The sequence below is a fragment of the Numenius arquata genome, chromosome 3 (genome assembly GCF_964106895.1).
Source record: "Numenius arquata chromosome 3, bNumArq3.hap1.1, whole genome shotgun sequence".
NCBI classification, from domain to species: Eukaryota; Metazoa; Chordata; class Aves; order Charadriiformes; family Scolopacidae; genus Numenius; species Numenius arquata.
In genome coordinates, this window is record NC_133578.1 from 31,408,251 (window position 1) to 31,424,483 (window position 16,233).

Here is a 16,233-nt window from a genome sequence, read left to right on the forward strand (position 1 = left end):
GCCCGAACAGTTGCAGATGGTGTGCTCTCTGAGTGCTTTCCTTAATTGAATGAAAAATAAAGCCTCTTGTAAAATATTACCAATTTAGATGTGACTTATGGGGCACATATGATGCTTATTTTTTCAATTACATGAAAACTTGGCGTGGTTGAACATAGGAAGCCAAGTGTTCTGTGAAGCTGGTATAGACTTCTGGATTTTTAGGTGATTTTGCTTTAAATTATTATATAGCAGAAGGGGGTGAAGAAAGTCAGCAGCTAAACTGTGTTTTCCCAGCATGTATTTCACTCAGTGGACCCTTGATGCTCATTTCATGACTAATATATGCTGTACTATATGCATTTCTTGTTGTCACCAGAGATAACATTAAGTAAACTATCCCCTTAAGAAAAACAGCTTTTCTTGGCAAGTGGAATATGACTCAAGGAGCCAGCACTGGAGACATACGGTGCTGTGAATGAGTGCTGTGTGTTACTCTACTGGATCTGAGTCCAGGCACTATTTATACTGCAGCATATTCAGCACCAGATTGTTAAATCTTAATACTGAAACAGTGCATCATTTAAATGTTTTTGTTCTGTTTATTTCCCATTTTCAAGCATTGGATATCAAGCAACACTTACTAACTTTTTGTTTCATTTGGACAAGATCTCCCCTTGCCAAAAGATTTCTAATCTGCTCTTGAAATATTAGCCCGTCTGTACCAGCGTGTTACAGTGAAACTTTGTGCCCATGAGGATGAACTTGGTCACTTCCAGCTTCTTTCAGTGTATGGTGATAGAATACCTTGCAAAGTATGTGAATGGTAAATGCAAAGATTTAAGTGCTACAGAAGAGGACTTATACTAAAATTATTTCCTCTTCAACCTGTGCAGGTATGGGGAAAAAAGTATTCCATAGCAGGTATTTATTGGCTTCATAAGCCTTGTGTTCTGTTTTTGTCTCTGTGCAAGAAGCTTTGTTTCACTGTTTCAGAGGTGGTATTTATTTTATGATCATGTTTGGGAGATCAGGATAAAAGGCCTTTGCCTTTTGTTTCCATTTGATTAGTTCCAGAGCTGGTGAAGAACTGGGAGTAGAAAGTGAGGAGGAGAGGTTTGAACTTTCTTGGCATCACAGCATCCTTCCAGATACCCAAGGAGGGTTCTTGGAGCTCCTGCTATCACATGGGGAGTAGTTTTCTCATGTATTAGTGTATTTCTGGCAGTAGAGTTTAGAGATGGTCTTTTTGAAGATCAAAACCTATATACGCAGACCTCAGAAGGGATCAGTTTAAATGGGAGTGAAGGTGATTGGTGTCTTGTAGGGCTGCACTGAGAAAAGTTACCTGAGGAGAACAGCGGGGCAATGGGAACATAGTGGAGGAAGGAATAAAAGCAGTAGTTGCGACAGCGCAGAACAAGGCCAAACTGCTTTTTTCTCATGTAGGATGGCACTGTGGCTTTCTTTGTTTGGCGTCTTCCTGGAAGTCATTCCTGGGTATTAGTCATTGTTTTTGGTGTGGGTGGGCCCTCTGCAATTGTCTAAACAGAAATAATACCTCTGCACCAAATGGCTTACCATCCAAGTTTACAGTCTTTGTGACAAACTCATCCAGAAGAGGTGATGATCCCTATTAAAGAATGAACAGAAGTAGAAATAGGACTTACAGCATTCTCCCTCGCCCCCAAAATGCTATTTTGGATCTGCGGTCAGCAGCTTGCAGTTGTTTTTTTCACAAAGAAAAGCAACCATATGCGTAGTGCAACTTGTAGCTTGGAGTGAACTCTTGCTACTTGGTGGGTTTCCAGTGCCATCCATCCACACTGGGAATTGTACCATGCTTAGACTGTAGCTGTGTGCTGAAAGCCCACACATAGGAATTTTCCTGTTCCAGTCAAAACCAATGCATTTATTTACTAAAAGATCTTGTAGAGTGGAAAATCAGGACTATAGAGTATTTAAAGCTTGTTCTAACTTAGAGAACTAGGCTTTAGTGGGCTGATGAAAGATGTGAAAGGAGGAAGCCTCCTGTGCTTCCTTGAGGTAATTTAAGAGCCAGGAACATGTCAGCAACTCTCTGCTAAGAATTTAAAATCTATTCCTACTGTTCCCCGTGGTTTGTTTCAGGAGTCAGTACAACGCATCTTTTTGAGCTAGAGTGCAATAAACCTCAAGGCAGCTCCTGAATCTCCTGAACAAACAAGCTTATCAAAGGGTTTAGTAAATGGCCGATAAAATATAAAGTTTGAATTTTTTGTTTTCAGGAATAATCAAGCTTGGGAGGTGGAATCCCCTCCCTCTCAGTTATGTGACTGATGCACCAGATGCGACAGTAGCCGACATGCTACAAGATGTCTATCATGTTGTGACATTGAAAATCCAATTACAAAGGTGGGTGTTTCTGAACATCTGTCCTTCTCTATTCTCTGAGCAGCTCTGTTGATTACAGCATTACTACAGAGATTAGCACATCCCGTCTTCATTAATTTCTGGTCTTTTGATGACATGAAAAGAAAAATGAAGAGAAGGGTGGGTCACCTGGCAGCTTTTTGGTGCATGTTCCAACTGATTTTGTGTTTTCTGAAGTAGCAATATGGTAGCAGAATGGGGAGGGGCAGGAACTCAATCAAGTAAAGATAGCGGGCTTTTAAAGGCAGACCTTTCCACAATTCTTAATTTAATGGATTCTTGAGGCCTTATTGTGTCAAGTATTGTATCCTTGCCTTTTTCCAGGGGCTGCATTGTGAGAATCCAGGTCTTCTACTGCCAGTTGCTGAGATGGGGAGGAGGGGAGCTTGTTGACTTTCCTTTTTTTCTCCAGTGGTCTTCCCAGTGAAAAGGCGAGAAGATGAGGAAGGGATGTGTTACTGCAGCTCCATTTGGCATTTGGAAAATATTTTCCTTCCCTGAATGCTAGTTCTGATTAGCAAAGCAAAAGCTCCTGACACTTTTACACTTACTTGCCCTCCCTTCTCCCCTCCCTCCCACTGTTTCTCCCCCTTTCTCTCTGTTGGCCTCCAAAAGAGTCCTCAAATAGCTACTGATGTCTGCATAAGGAGTTGCAGCAGGTTCCTGGCAGTGCATGGCATACCCCAACCCTGCTGGTAAGCCTACATTGCCCAGTCTGCTGCAACTCTATGGTCAGGACATGTCAGAGGGAAGAGGCAAAAATAACAGACAACCTGGAATAATTTGCCCTCAATTCTTTGAAGCTCGACTTGAACAGAAGAGAGGTCTGTTGGAATGTGTGTCTGTGACCTTTGGTGGCAGATACATACACTTCAACTCTTCAATTCAGTTTGGAATTTGGAAGTAGTTGGTGCTTCACTGATGTTAACCTCACAAACAGCAATGCTTCTTTCCTGTTATATTTCTGATGAGGCTTGAGGTTTCCAATTCCCACTAACAGGCCTTTCCTTGTTTTTATATACTGTTGTTTCTCAGCTAGACTGCATTTCTGTAGCATGGTTGTAATAGAGCATCTAGAGCCCTCAGCCATTATAAAACTGGAGTGCAGTAACTCATCTCTTCAGAAGTATGAGCTACCAGGTGTCCATCTAGCCTGTTGTCATGTCTGTATTGCTGGAGGGTATCAACCCAAGATCAAGGTCTCATTCTTTATCTTCAAAGTGCTTGAATGCCTGGATGCCGTGTAAATAGAAGATAGCCCTTGACTTTGAGATAAAGATGGTTATTGACTACTTGAACTCCTCAAGCACACCTGAACTTTCAACTCTGAGGATAAAGCCAGGCCATACAGGCAGATGGCAGAACCACCTCAGAGGTTGATTGGAGAGCATGCATTAAGTTTCTCTGGCATAAATGACAATGACAACTTTCTCCCAACTTTCTGATGTGCTTCTTGGGTCTGTCCTCATGTATGAAGACACAGACCATAAACTTCTTAAATTAAAAAAGGCACAAGTCCCATGAAGACAAAAGCTTCACTACATATGCAATTCTTGTAGAATGGAAGTGAGAATGAACTACATGTGACAGATGTTGGACATATGGCTTAATGTGTTTCTGAGAGGCTCTTGGATACTTCAGTGATGAGGACAGTATAAGAACTGATATGAAATAGAATCAATTTTTCAGGTTTGGTGCTCAAAGCCTTGCCTGCACATAAGGCAGGCCCTTACTGTGTAAGGATTTTTAGCGGCAGCGTGGCATATATGTTTATTTTTCTACGCCAGCAGGAGTATCTTTCTCTGTCTGGAGAGGATGCCTTTATCCAGCCATTTCTGGGGATGAATGCAGTTTCTTTGCTCTCCACCAAGCCCCGGAGGGAAAGGTTATGCACACATATTATATCTTAGTAGGATTAGCAGCTATTCATGCCATGCACTGTCATTCTTTTGGTTGAACTACACATCTTCTGGGAGTTGGGCTTGGTGTGGAGGGGAAAGAGAGGAGAAACGCCTTGATGGGCTGAGTAAGATGGAAACTCCGTGGTTGTGCGCGCTTCTTAAAGGTCTATAGCACTTGTACAAAAAGTGTAAGCACCTGTGATGTTTCTACCTACTTTTTGCTTTCTGTTTTAACAGTTGTTCGAAGTTGGAAGACTTGCCAGCAGAGCAGTGGAACCACGCCACAGTTCGCAATGCCTTAAAGGAACTGCTCAAAGAGATGAATCAGAGCACATTAGCCAAAGAATGCCCTCTCTCACAGGTCAGTGTTTTTAACAGGCTTAGGGAAAGCCAAATTTACAAAATCTAAAGCTCATATTTATTCAATAAAGGGGTTAGACTAAACAGTTCCATAAATATCAAATCAATTTCTTGTTTTATTTAAAGGAGAAATTCTAATTAATATGGAAAAGAGTATATTTACACCGTGTTTTCTTAGTGAGTTGCCAGGTGGAAATCATGAATGAATTGGTTGATTTTTATTCTGCTGTTCAGGGAGATACAAATTCTTCATTTACATCTTTATCAGAACCTTTTGCAGTGGGACTAATGATCCTCAAATCCAAGATTTGAGTTGCTTCTTTCCACTAGCAGAGGCCTGCCTCCCCTACTAACCCATAGGTAGCTGTCATCAGCCTCCAACTGTGATAAAAAGTATGCTATTTTAACAATTGTGCCCCAATTTTTAGGAAACAGCAAAAAAAAAAAAAGTATATGTAATTATGTTAAAAAAAGAACAAAAACTCGTTCTCCATGACTGCTTTATAAATGGCAGTGATGTCATGTCTAAGACACTAAGACACAGGTTCCTACAGATATCCTGAGTTCTATTTGTACTTCAGATTGTCATAACAAGAGATTCATAAAATTTTCATGACTGAGTCCTCTTTGCCTCTCAGAAAAAACAGAAAAATGCTTCAGCACCCAGACCAAGTAAGTTTGCTAGGAGTGAGAAATACGCTGCCTTCTAAAAACTTTATTGGAATCATAGGGTAATCTGTCTATTGTATCTTAAAAAGTCAAAGCATCACTAATTACTGCTTGCTAAAAATTCATCGCTTTGCTAGCCTGTGTCCAACATTTTTTCTCCTGTGATTGCCTGTCTTGTATTGCACTGTATGCTTATCCTGCAGTTCATGATCCAAAGCCTCCATGAGCCCGGCAAATTCTTTTTATGTATAACCAGCACAAATTTTCCTCACTGTGTTATGATTACAACTCCAGGGAAAGCACAGAGGTGAGATACAGAGCAGAATTTAGGCCTTTGCAATTGGTAGGAATAATGTTCCTCATCTTCCTTAGCCACGTTGTGTCTGCAGAACTGACAGGAATGGAAAGGCTGTGTAAGGAAAAGCCATGTAACTTGCCTGCCTTACTAAAAGAGCAGCAGTGACTCTAGATATGCGCAGAGCGTAAGTGCATTGAATACGAAAGTATCTTCCTTTTCACACAGTTTAAGTGTAATTTCTTTAAATAGAATTATCTGTGGAATCTGGTCAGCTAATGATGATTGCAGCATATGGTTGTCTCTGCCCAGTCTTCTTCAATATCCAGTATAACTAAACTATGCATCATTTCATATGCAGAATTCATTTGTTGTCTGGGTCTTTTTCCTCCCACTTCAGTTTCAAAAGCATACCAGGTGGAAATGCTGCAGTTGGTTTACTCCTTCTATAGCCTCCATCTGAAATACATTTAGAAAATTACTGATGGCAGGACTGTAGCAGCAAATATCCTTGCCCCAGTATGTATCTAGTGGACAAAGCTAAAAGGAGATCCTTCTGTGGAAAACTGAGCTTGCTTGCTTTTAAGCACGTGACCTTGAGTGGTGACTAACCCTTGAACTGGGACTGCAAGAATGCAGCTTGTATTATAATAATAGTAATAATAATAATAATTATTACTATTATTGCCATTAAAAGTTTCAGTGTCTTTTGTTTGGGCTCACAAAATGCAAAAGATACAATGGAAGGTTGTATAGGAGCTGTCTATTTCCATCATCTGAATATGCCTCTAATACAATTCCTTCTCCCAAATCAGTTTTAAAAAAATATCGTGCCAAATGTGAAATGTCATTACAACCCCCTTGTGGTTAATATATTATTGACAGCAGCAAATTGCAGAGTGGTCTCTTAGGAGTCAAACTGCAGAGTAAATGCTGCTGTTTATTAATGTGTTCGCGGTGCCTCAAGTACAGAAATGGAGAGGGGCAGAGCGGGGAGCTCTTGCTCCCACCACTGGCGGTGCTTCATCTCTGGTTCTCAGTGCCCGAGCTCACCATGCAGGCCAGATGGGGATTCTTATTGCCACTAATGGGAAATGTAATCATTCACTTTGATTTAAAATTGTTCTGTTTTTTTTTTTTTTTTTTTTTTTTTTTTTCTGCTAGGTGTATTATTTGGCTGCAGCTTAGCTACCCTTAGCACACGGCTCCTTTTCAAACAAATAAATCCCAGTTAACCAAGCTGGGGGGAAGGAGGGTAGGTGAGGGGAGTGTGAGTGGCAGAAAGAAATCCAATTATTTCAGCATTTCCATCTTTGCATAAAGACCTCTGTCTTTCCTGTATGTTGTCTAATTCATTTCAGCACTGACCACGAGTTTTGTCTCTTTGCTGGAGCAAGATTTCTTGGAATGTGATCACATCCCATGTTTTTCTCCTTGAACTTACTGCACTGGATTTTCTTTGTGTGGATATTTCTTAGCTCCTGGTCTATGTAGTTTTCATTCTATGTGGCTGTCATGGCCACACACACATACTAAATGTGTCTGCTACTTTGTATAATCTATTCCTTCTTTAAGGATTTTCCCAGGAATACTCCGCATTATTTAGAAATTTCCAATTAGTCAAATTTTTTTTTGCCATTCTCTTCTGAATGGATATTTCCTTTCTGCAGCCTTATCAAGATTTCTAGCAGAAATACCCCTAGCATTCCTTTCCATTTAACAGTGAGGACATACAGTTTGAAAGTTATTATGGTTCCTTCCCTTGCTCTACTGTCAAGCAATTGAAGAGAATCTGTCCTGGGATTTTTCACCAATAGTTGATTTACTATTTGATTTTACTGTTTAGTTTAAGTGTTGCTTTCTTAAATAAAGGTTAATGGGCTAATATATTTTGTGATATTTAAGAGCCCTACAATTTCAGTAATGTTGATTTATTGTAGAACTAGAGGATTTGGGGAAAAAAAAATAGGGGGAATCAAATTGTTATGTAGACAGAGCTAAACAATTTCCCCATCATTCCTTAGTGACTGGAAATCTAACTGAAGTGACTGTAAAAAACAACAAGTTAGCTCAACTTTCTTCAAAATCCTTCCATAGTAGAGGCTGTCTCCATGTCAGGCTTTTAGAATACTATTGCTTGTTAAAATTACTTGGAGCAAGGGAGGATTTATAGGGAGGGAATTGCTGCTGACTGCCACAATGCTAGGTTTATGTCTCAAAATATTGATTTTAATTAGAAAATTGAATCTCAGTTTTAGAAATCGAAGCTGCCACAAAAGGCTCTTACTTCATAGCCTTCGGACTCTACTGCAGTGCACGTAGCAGCCTTTGAGTGGAAAAGTTAACTGAAAAGGTAGAAGAGCCTCTTTATTGCAAGTGAAATTACCTGTTGAAGCCTGAAACTAATTTGCACCACCCAGTTATCTTAAGTCTCTCAGTTTTGCTCACCTTTTTTAAATCCCCAAAGCTCAAGAGTTCAGGAACAGCTAGAGTCCTGTGATGTTGCAGTGAACTGGGTAGAAGGCTGGATAAATCTGGAAGAGGGAGGGGATGTTTCTGTTTTTAAAGCATTGTTAAAATTGAGTAAGCCAAGTGGAAGCTTTGTAGCTTTCCAGAGATGGCCAAGATCCCGTTTTGCACAAGAGCCTGTGGGAGCCAGCGGGCCAGAGCTTGAAGCTACGGTAAATAGTTTATTTGAGCTGTGAGATCATCCTCGATCTCTCTCATGTCTATGCAGAAAGGTCATACAATGTGCCAGGGCTTTTTCTGAGCTTTGACATAAGTGAGGAAGGAGGGCATAAGGAAAAAGTAATTTCTGGAGATGGTGCATTGGCTCTCATGTGTTAATGGTGTTAGATTGCATTTCCTTGCTGGAAATTTACATGTGCTGGGAATAATTCGATCCTGTAAGAGTTTGGGGCAGGACAGGGAGAAAGAAAGGATGATGTTTTTTGTTAAAATTATGCCTCCTCTGTAGAATGGATGAAGGGAGGGGAAAATAACAGAAAGGAAGAACTAGCACTAACCAGGCTCTTTCCCACCCTATGGATAGAAGCATCCCAGATAGAAATTATCATTTTTATGGGTATCAGGTGCTGTAAAACAACTTCACTCCTCTGTGCTTCATTTGGGTTGTACTGAGTCACTTAGAGGGAATTCACAAAGAGTAGAGAGGGGTGGTGGTGAAGCAAGCAATAGTTCAGTTTTTTTGAGCTTTTTTTGTGATTTTTGGCTGCTCTGTATTGTAATATGTGTAGTTCCCTTCTCTCTGGGAGAGTCATAGAATGACACTACTAATTCCTCTTTTGGGTGATTTTTCACACAAAGGCTAATCACACGTTTCTATATATTATATTAATTTAACTTATTTGCCTAACTGTTGTTCTGCAGCAAGTAGCACGGATGTTCTCCAATTCTTGGCTGTGTGGTCTTGCTGCATTTGGAAGCAGAGTAGAGACATCTGAAAAGCATTATTTGGATTATGCATGCTGCAGCATCTAATCTTACCTTTAGGATCTGGTTCCTAAATCATGCTTGTTCTCACTAGGATGCAGTGAGCATGTGTTCCCCAGCATGGCACTGCCCGTTCTTATGGAACTAAAGTTTAGATATTGTAATATCACAAATACAAAGTAAAGTAGATCCGCCCCCCTGGCCCAAGCTGCAGATCTCAGTCTAGGTTTGTACTGCATCTTTTTTGCATTATTATGCATAATAATAATAATTTTCTAATTTTAATTATGGCTGGGAATATAGAATGGAGAATAAAACCAGTTTTGTGTACTCATCAGACACTTCCTTTGGTTTTAAAGTCGCAAATGGATGATCATTGTGCACTCGCATGTCATTCACTTTCCCTGGAAAAGATTTCTAATTGTGCAAGATGTTTTAAAACACTTTTTGTCTTTCTTTCTGTACTTTCAGAGTATGATTTCATCCATTGTAAATAGCACATACTATGCCAATGTGTCAGCAACCAAGTGCCAGGAGTTTGGGAGATGGTACAAAAAGTACAAGAAGATTAAAGGTAAATTGATTGTTTTGTGACTTTCCAAGTTCTTGAACTTCTGCTGACAGAGATTGTTATCAAAGAGTAAAAGTGATAATAAGCTATAATAATATTAGTGAATTTGTCTACAAAGAGGGCACAGTCACAGCACATTTGAAATTAAATCTGATACTTTACAAACAAGGCTGGTGTGAAAACACAGGCCACTTAAAACATGCTTAAAATAACCCATTTGGCTGTGCTGAAAGATCAACTGTGTTTTGAATTAAGTTAAAACATTTTGGAAAAAAATTAAATTCTAGTAGCTCTGGATTTAAAAGTTAAATTGCTATGTAAATTACCTTAGTTGCATTTTATTCATGAAAGCTAAAAAAGTGTCTTTCCAAGTTACATGTGCTCTTGCTCTCTGTTTTCAATATTAAGTGTGCTGGCACTCCTGCCATATTTTATTGTGTGGAATCTGGATAACAGTGATGCGTTTGATACCTGATCGTTAGGAGATGTTGCTAAATAACAAGGTGCTGCACCCACTGAAGTTAAGATGAAAATAGCCATTGTTCGTATTTTTTCTACAACAAAATTGTATTAGTTGGTTAGCAGTGAATGCCCGAGGCAGTAGAATTATTCTATGTAAGTTCATCCCACTCTCCTGAAATGTCTGATTGCCTTCTAATAGTACATGGAGTGACGTGATAAGCATCCATCATGTGTAGTTTGTTCTTTTATTCATCCTTTCCTTTGGGAAGGGACTTGTGTGTGTACTGGACCATTTGTTTTGGTAGGTTTTTTTGTTTTGAAACACATGTGTACTTTGAACAGGAGTTTGGGGATAGTCAGAAGCTTTTCCACAGTACCAACTGGCTCTTCTCTCCCCAAACGTCCATCAGCCTTGGAGATTAGCTTTAGCCTGTGATAGGTTTTTTCATAGTTTCTCTCGCTGTTACACCGCTGAAGGGAAGATCCATTGTCTGAAAGAAGACATAGGCTATTTTTGTTGTTTCTGTCTGTGATCCTTTTAGTGGCCAGGAAAATCATAACAGGATTCACAAGCATTATGCAGAAATAGGGTAATGTCCTGTCCTTCTTGAGAAGCCATTGTATTAGTAGTCACATGAGATTAGCATCTTTCAAAAAGTCTGCCATCTTTCTTTCTTAAAAGGCTGGCATACATCAGCTATGAAAGATTGCTTGTTTAGTTTCCGTAGGACAGACTAGAAATCTGCATAATAATACCATGAAGAGTCTGCTGCTTGAGTTACGAACATGTGAAAAACAATTGCCTAAAATATCAGAACAAGTTCTGAGGCATCTGGTTTTCCTCTGCACGTCTGGCTTGTGCAGAGTGTACCTGTAAGACGCTCAGGCCTGGACTGCAGGGATTAGATTTTTACTAGGGGGAAAAAAAAAAAAAGAAGAATGTTTTATGGTAAAATTGTTTATGTCTAGAAGGAAGATTGTTCAGGCAGAAGTGGGGTAACAATGCAGATGAGGAACTGGAGGTTTTGCTTTTCACCTACTAAAATGATCTAGGCTTGAAGTAAAAACGTTGATTAGACATTTTAGTACGTGGTTACTCTTATGCCAAATAAACTGGATAGTTTCTTCTCACCATTGCCATTGTGTGACTCGTAAGTGTTTCTTTTCTCTAAATGGTGTCTCTTAATAAAAGAATTTTATTCGAAGTGCTCCAACATATCCTCTTGGTTAAAAAACAATCAGAAGAATCAAACGACTTCAAGGTCATCACCGTTCGTTTGCTTTTACCTGCAGTTCTTGGAGAACAGAGATGGGCTTTTTCTTTTTTTTTCTTTTTTTTTTTTTTTTCCTCCTCCTGTTTTTTTCAAACTGGGCAAGGGTGCCAGTTGCAGAGGCACTGAAAGTCCTTAACTGTAGTGTTCTTAACTGTAGAGATGCCACTACAGCTTCTGAGTGTTTCTAGCACACTGCTGTCTTCCACTTTCTTCCATTCTTAGAGCATTGAATTCTTTAAGCTCTTACTTTTTTTTACTTAGTAAGTGCACAGTTAAATTGTTAAGTGCATTAAAAGCAGAATGAGACCTCAATCAAGAGGTCAAGGATCCAAACCTGAAGAGTTTGCCAGATAACTATCTGTGCTATTCAAAGAGACACAGCCAGTCGTTGCTGTTTGGAAGTGTGTGTGTGTTAGTAGGAGGAGAAAAAGGAAGGTTAAGGTATGTGTGAAGTAAACACAAGCTGCTATAAAGCAGTTCAAGTAGTGTTGATTCATCAACCATATGAGTGGGAGAGAAAACAAAGAGTCTATGGCAGGTACAGTGGTGCATGGAGAATAAGCAGCCGTGCAACTTCAGGGCAGTAATCTAAACCCCCTGGAAACAGGGAGACTTCTGCACTTCTTTGGTTGGTTTCAATTTCTCATCATCTCTGTTCTCATGACTGTTTGCTTCTTTTCTGTAGCCAGATATTCCTACAGGACAGCCCAGTTAGTATGCAAAATCAGTGACTTGAGTTACATGCTTCAGACATCACATGTTACTTTAACAGTAGTTAAAAAAAAAAGACTTAGGTTTTCCATGAAGGTGGATGGATGATGCAGCAATTCATTTTTCAGGTTGTAATCTGGATAGACTGGGTAAAACTATAATTCACAGTCTTTGGACCAGCACCCATATCCATGTGTATCTCTAGACCTGATTATTAGAAAGTGAAAGCAAAAAACAATTCACATGAGCTGTGGTAAAGGCAAAATAGGAAGGGACTTCAAAATAACTTTACTGACGTTGCAAACTAAAGGCAGCCTGCAGTGTTAAATGTGTTTCCTATTATCTGCTAATGTCTGTTTTAATAAAACAGTGGGAACTAAATGGTTGCTTCTTAATCAAAACCATGATTTCCTAAACATAAGCTATGTGATTCTGTTACAAATTGCCACATATAGATCTCCTAGGTCAAACTTTTTTCCTTTCTCATAGAAATAAATAAACAGTAAAATAATTATACACTCTGGAAGATCAAAGTAATTACAACTGAAGCCAGGCAAAAATAAAAAGTTTTCTGAAAAAAAGAGAAAAGCATCAAGTTGCCGAGTATATAGTTAACGTTTAAATAAATATAAGAAAGTGAACAATCAATAATTCGATATCATTAGCAACAGATGTAAAAACTGTACACAAATCAAATTGTATCAAATCTCAAGTAAACAGTCTCAGTGTGCATTCTGTTGAACTCACCGAAAAGACAGCTAAACTATTTATGCTTGTAATTTAAAAAAAGTTTTCAGTTAGTTCAGCTCAGCATGGTAATTTTGCCTTGTGTCAAGACGATGCTGGAATAAAATTCTGCTTGAATTTTTTCTCCCACCCCGCCCCAACCCCTTAAGGTTTTGAGACATTCACAGTTTACTCAGTGGCACGAGAGTTAGTATACAGACAGATTTGGGAATTGGCTGGTGTGGGGATGGAGGCTTTTTGTCTCTTCCTGGCTCTCAGCCTACCACTTGGGATACGTACGAGGACACGAGTGAGTTTCTAACAGGATGTCCACTCTTCCCAGTCTCCTTGGGATACACATATGTATTTGAAGGAGAGCTTATGTTCGTACAGTTCTGTACAATTGAAAATGTACAATAGTTGGGAAACAAAAAGTTACACTTCTGTGAACTTTCAATTCCCCTCATGGACGTCTGTAATCATTTGGGGTGTTAATGAAGCTATCTAGCTTGTACTGTAATTTTGTTCAGTATATGCACTGTGAATGAATTTAATATTGCTATGTGAAAGTTTTTTAAAACTCTTTTTATTTGCTTTTTAATTTTACTTCTTTTTGAAGAAGTTGTTTTAGTACACAGTTGTGCATACAAGATGAAGTTTAAGTGTGTTAAAACCTACTTGAATAAAGAATCAGTCCCCCCCTTTTTAATAAAGGTTACATATTAACTCATTACAATTATACAGTAATGGCTTAGTCCAGTGGTTCTCAAACTGTCATTCACCTGCCCAGTCCCATGGGGTTACTCCTCTCAATCTGAGAACCGCTTGCCTCGTCCTCGTTTCTCTAGATGCTGAGCTCGCTGAAGCTGGAGAAGGTATTGAACATTGTTGAAATTCAGGATTTGAATAATTGTTTTAAAGGCTTGCATTGGTTCTTAATTTTATTAACAAAAAGATACACAAATAAAAATAATACTTTGTAGGTACCTATATACCTATATATATGTATGTGTGAAGTATTTCAGAACTTTGCCTGCAACTCAGATCATTGTCAAGGGATCAAACTTGCACCAGTTACCTACTCATTACCCAGTGTTTTGGGTTCGTAGCATTTAGAATATTTTTTTAGCTCTATTTCTCAATAGATATTTCACTTTCAAGTGTCATGCTTTCTATTTTTATCAGAAGGACTATCACTGTATCAGAATTCTTTCACAACTGAAACTCTTAACTGGTGTGAATTTTTCTTTTTGCCTGATGACACAACTGAGCTTGGTGGGAGGAAGTTAAGAAGGCAGAGGGGAGAAGTAAATACGTTGTGAGCTTAAAAATAAAAAGACATATTTTCTTTGTCTGCATATTAAGAACATTTAATCTTTGCCCCTGCCATCAGTGGCTGTCAAAATATAGCTTTCTGTGGATGTGAGTTTTGGGACTGTGGCTGTCTCAAAGTTTTTGTGAAATGATGAGGCTTTTCAATTTAAAGAAGGAGGGCTCCATTATTTCTATTTCGACAGATCAGAAATGTAAGAAAAAGCTTTCATAGCTTCCGTAAGTTGAGAGTTTGCTTTGGCTGCTCTTTGATTTTTCCGATATTACTGATTTGTTGTTTGTGCTGTTTTATTCTGGAAAGTGTGTCTGCTTACTTCCCATAACAGATAGACAGAGCAATCTGTTTTTCTTCTAGTGGGTTCTAGAGGCTGTTGCAGGTTGAGAGAGGTTAGAAATAGGATGCAGAAGGGCTCCCAGCTTTGTTATTTTCAGGCTGAAGGAACCTAAGATTGCGCCACAGTGATAAAGCCAGTGCAAGTCGGGGGAAAACTGTTGTTATGTGCTTTGAGGAATAGTTTTTAATTGTTCTTCTGAAGCAGATGTTGTGGAAGTCTCTTGAAAAGGCACACCAGATTTTTCCCAGACAGTGTTTTTGACTTTTAAAAATATCTTATTTATTGATACATACGTGTGTATATACCTCTCTATGTAAATAGAAGGGTTTATATATATGCATGTATGTATATATATGCATATATAGATCTTGACCTTTTGCCTTTTTAACTAACAGATTGAGGCAGAAATGTTAAGTTTTTTTAAGAAGAGATAATTTCATGTCTTGTTTGGATATTAGTCGCAGCTCTGGCACTAAACCAGTTAGGGTCATTCAGGTCAGCTCTGTGGCTCTTGACATTACTGTAATTTTTCCTTTGCTTACTTTTACACTCCTGACTGTGTGTTTATTTCACTAAAAATAGGACTTTCCTCACTTTCTTAAGGAAAAAGGAAGGAAAATAACATCATTCACAGGCAAAGTTTTCAGCATCTAGATGACATACATGACCTGAAGATCATCTCTGACTTGGAGACATCCTCTTAGCCTGTGGACTGCTGTGCTGTTTTATGAGGAGAGTTGTTCATTGGTTTGCACTGGTCATGAGCAAAAAGTGGCATCTCTCTTTAAATTTAAGTTCAAAGTTGTCAAGATTCAGCAAGAGTTATAGACCCCTTAACTGCTGTTTTCCACACCCACATTAGCATTTTGTATTTCAGCATTGTCCCTGATGTTAAGTGCTAGTTTGGGGGATTTGTGCATGTGTTCTGTTAAGGAACAATTTACCCACTGCAGTGCTTTGAGTTGTAGCCCTCTTGGCTATTCTTCTCTTTACAGAGAATTAAAACAGATCCCTTGGTTTTGTGTGGGTTTTTTTTTGCTTAAGCTTAACTTTTATCTAAAGTAAATGCATATATGAATATCAACTTTGCAGAATGTCTTTCATGTCTTCTGACTGGTTTGGAGCAGTGGCTCTCACTCTTAATAGTACGCGTGTTGTGGCAGAAGGATATGCACGGTGAGCTGAATGTCATCTCTTGTGCGCGTGTGTGGCTCGAGCTGCAGCCATTGCTGCTTTAGGGAACACATGTCAGTACAATAAAGGTTGGAAACCTTTCTGTAGAGAAACTGCTGAACCACTTGTCCCGTGTCTTGTCCCTGCCATGCAGGGACATTATACCTTTTTAATTAAGAGACTCTGACCAAACCTGCTCAATTAATGTCACTCAACTCTATGGCTTTAAAATGTCTCCTGTTCCAAGAACAGTGCTTTTCTCAGTGAGAATCAGTTGTGTTCTGAGGCTGGGTCTTCTGCCCACCCACTGTAGAATTCTTAGTAAAGAAGGGTCATCTTCATTTTCTAAAAAGCGAACACTTTTTTTTTTTTTTTAAATCTGCAGAATCTCAAAGTGAATTTTCCTTCATATTTAAAAAAATATTTTTGTGTACTGCCAAACAGCCACGTTAGCTCAAAAGGAAAGGAATTTTAAGAAAGTAAGCATTAGGGGAGATTTGACTGGAACAGGAAAAAAACCTGAAGCTTAGGTACAGTCATAAGCTTTCCTGGTGTGAAAACTGCAATGTGGCTGTCTTGA

The 16,233-nt window shown here is 39.0% G+C and overlaps 1 protein-coding gene across 1 annotated transcript in view; it reads left to right on the forward strand.

The window, feature by feature from the left end:
* The window catches only part of SATB2 (SATB homeobox 2), a 135,345-nt gene that overhangs the window by 58,797 nt on the left and 60,315 nt on the right, over positions 1-16,233 (forward strand). The window contains exons 4-6 of the mRNA XM_074145205.1: positions 2,247-2,373; positions 4,530-4,653; positions 9,541-9,643. Of these exons, the coding sequence (XP_074001306.1) occupies positions 2,247-2,373; positions 4,530-4,653; positions 9,541-9,643 (354 nt within the window). The remainder of the gene's footprint in view (positions 1-2,246; positions 2,374-4,529; positions 4,654-9,540; positions 9,644-16,233) is intronic.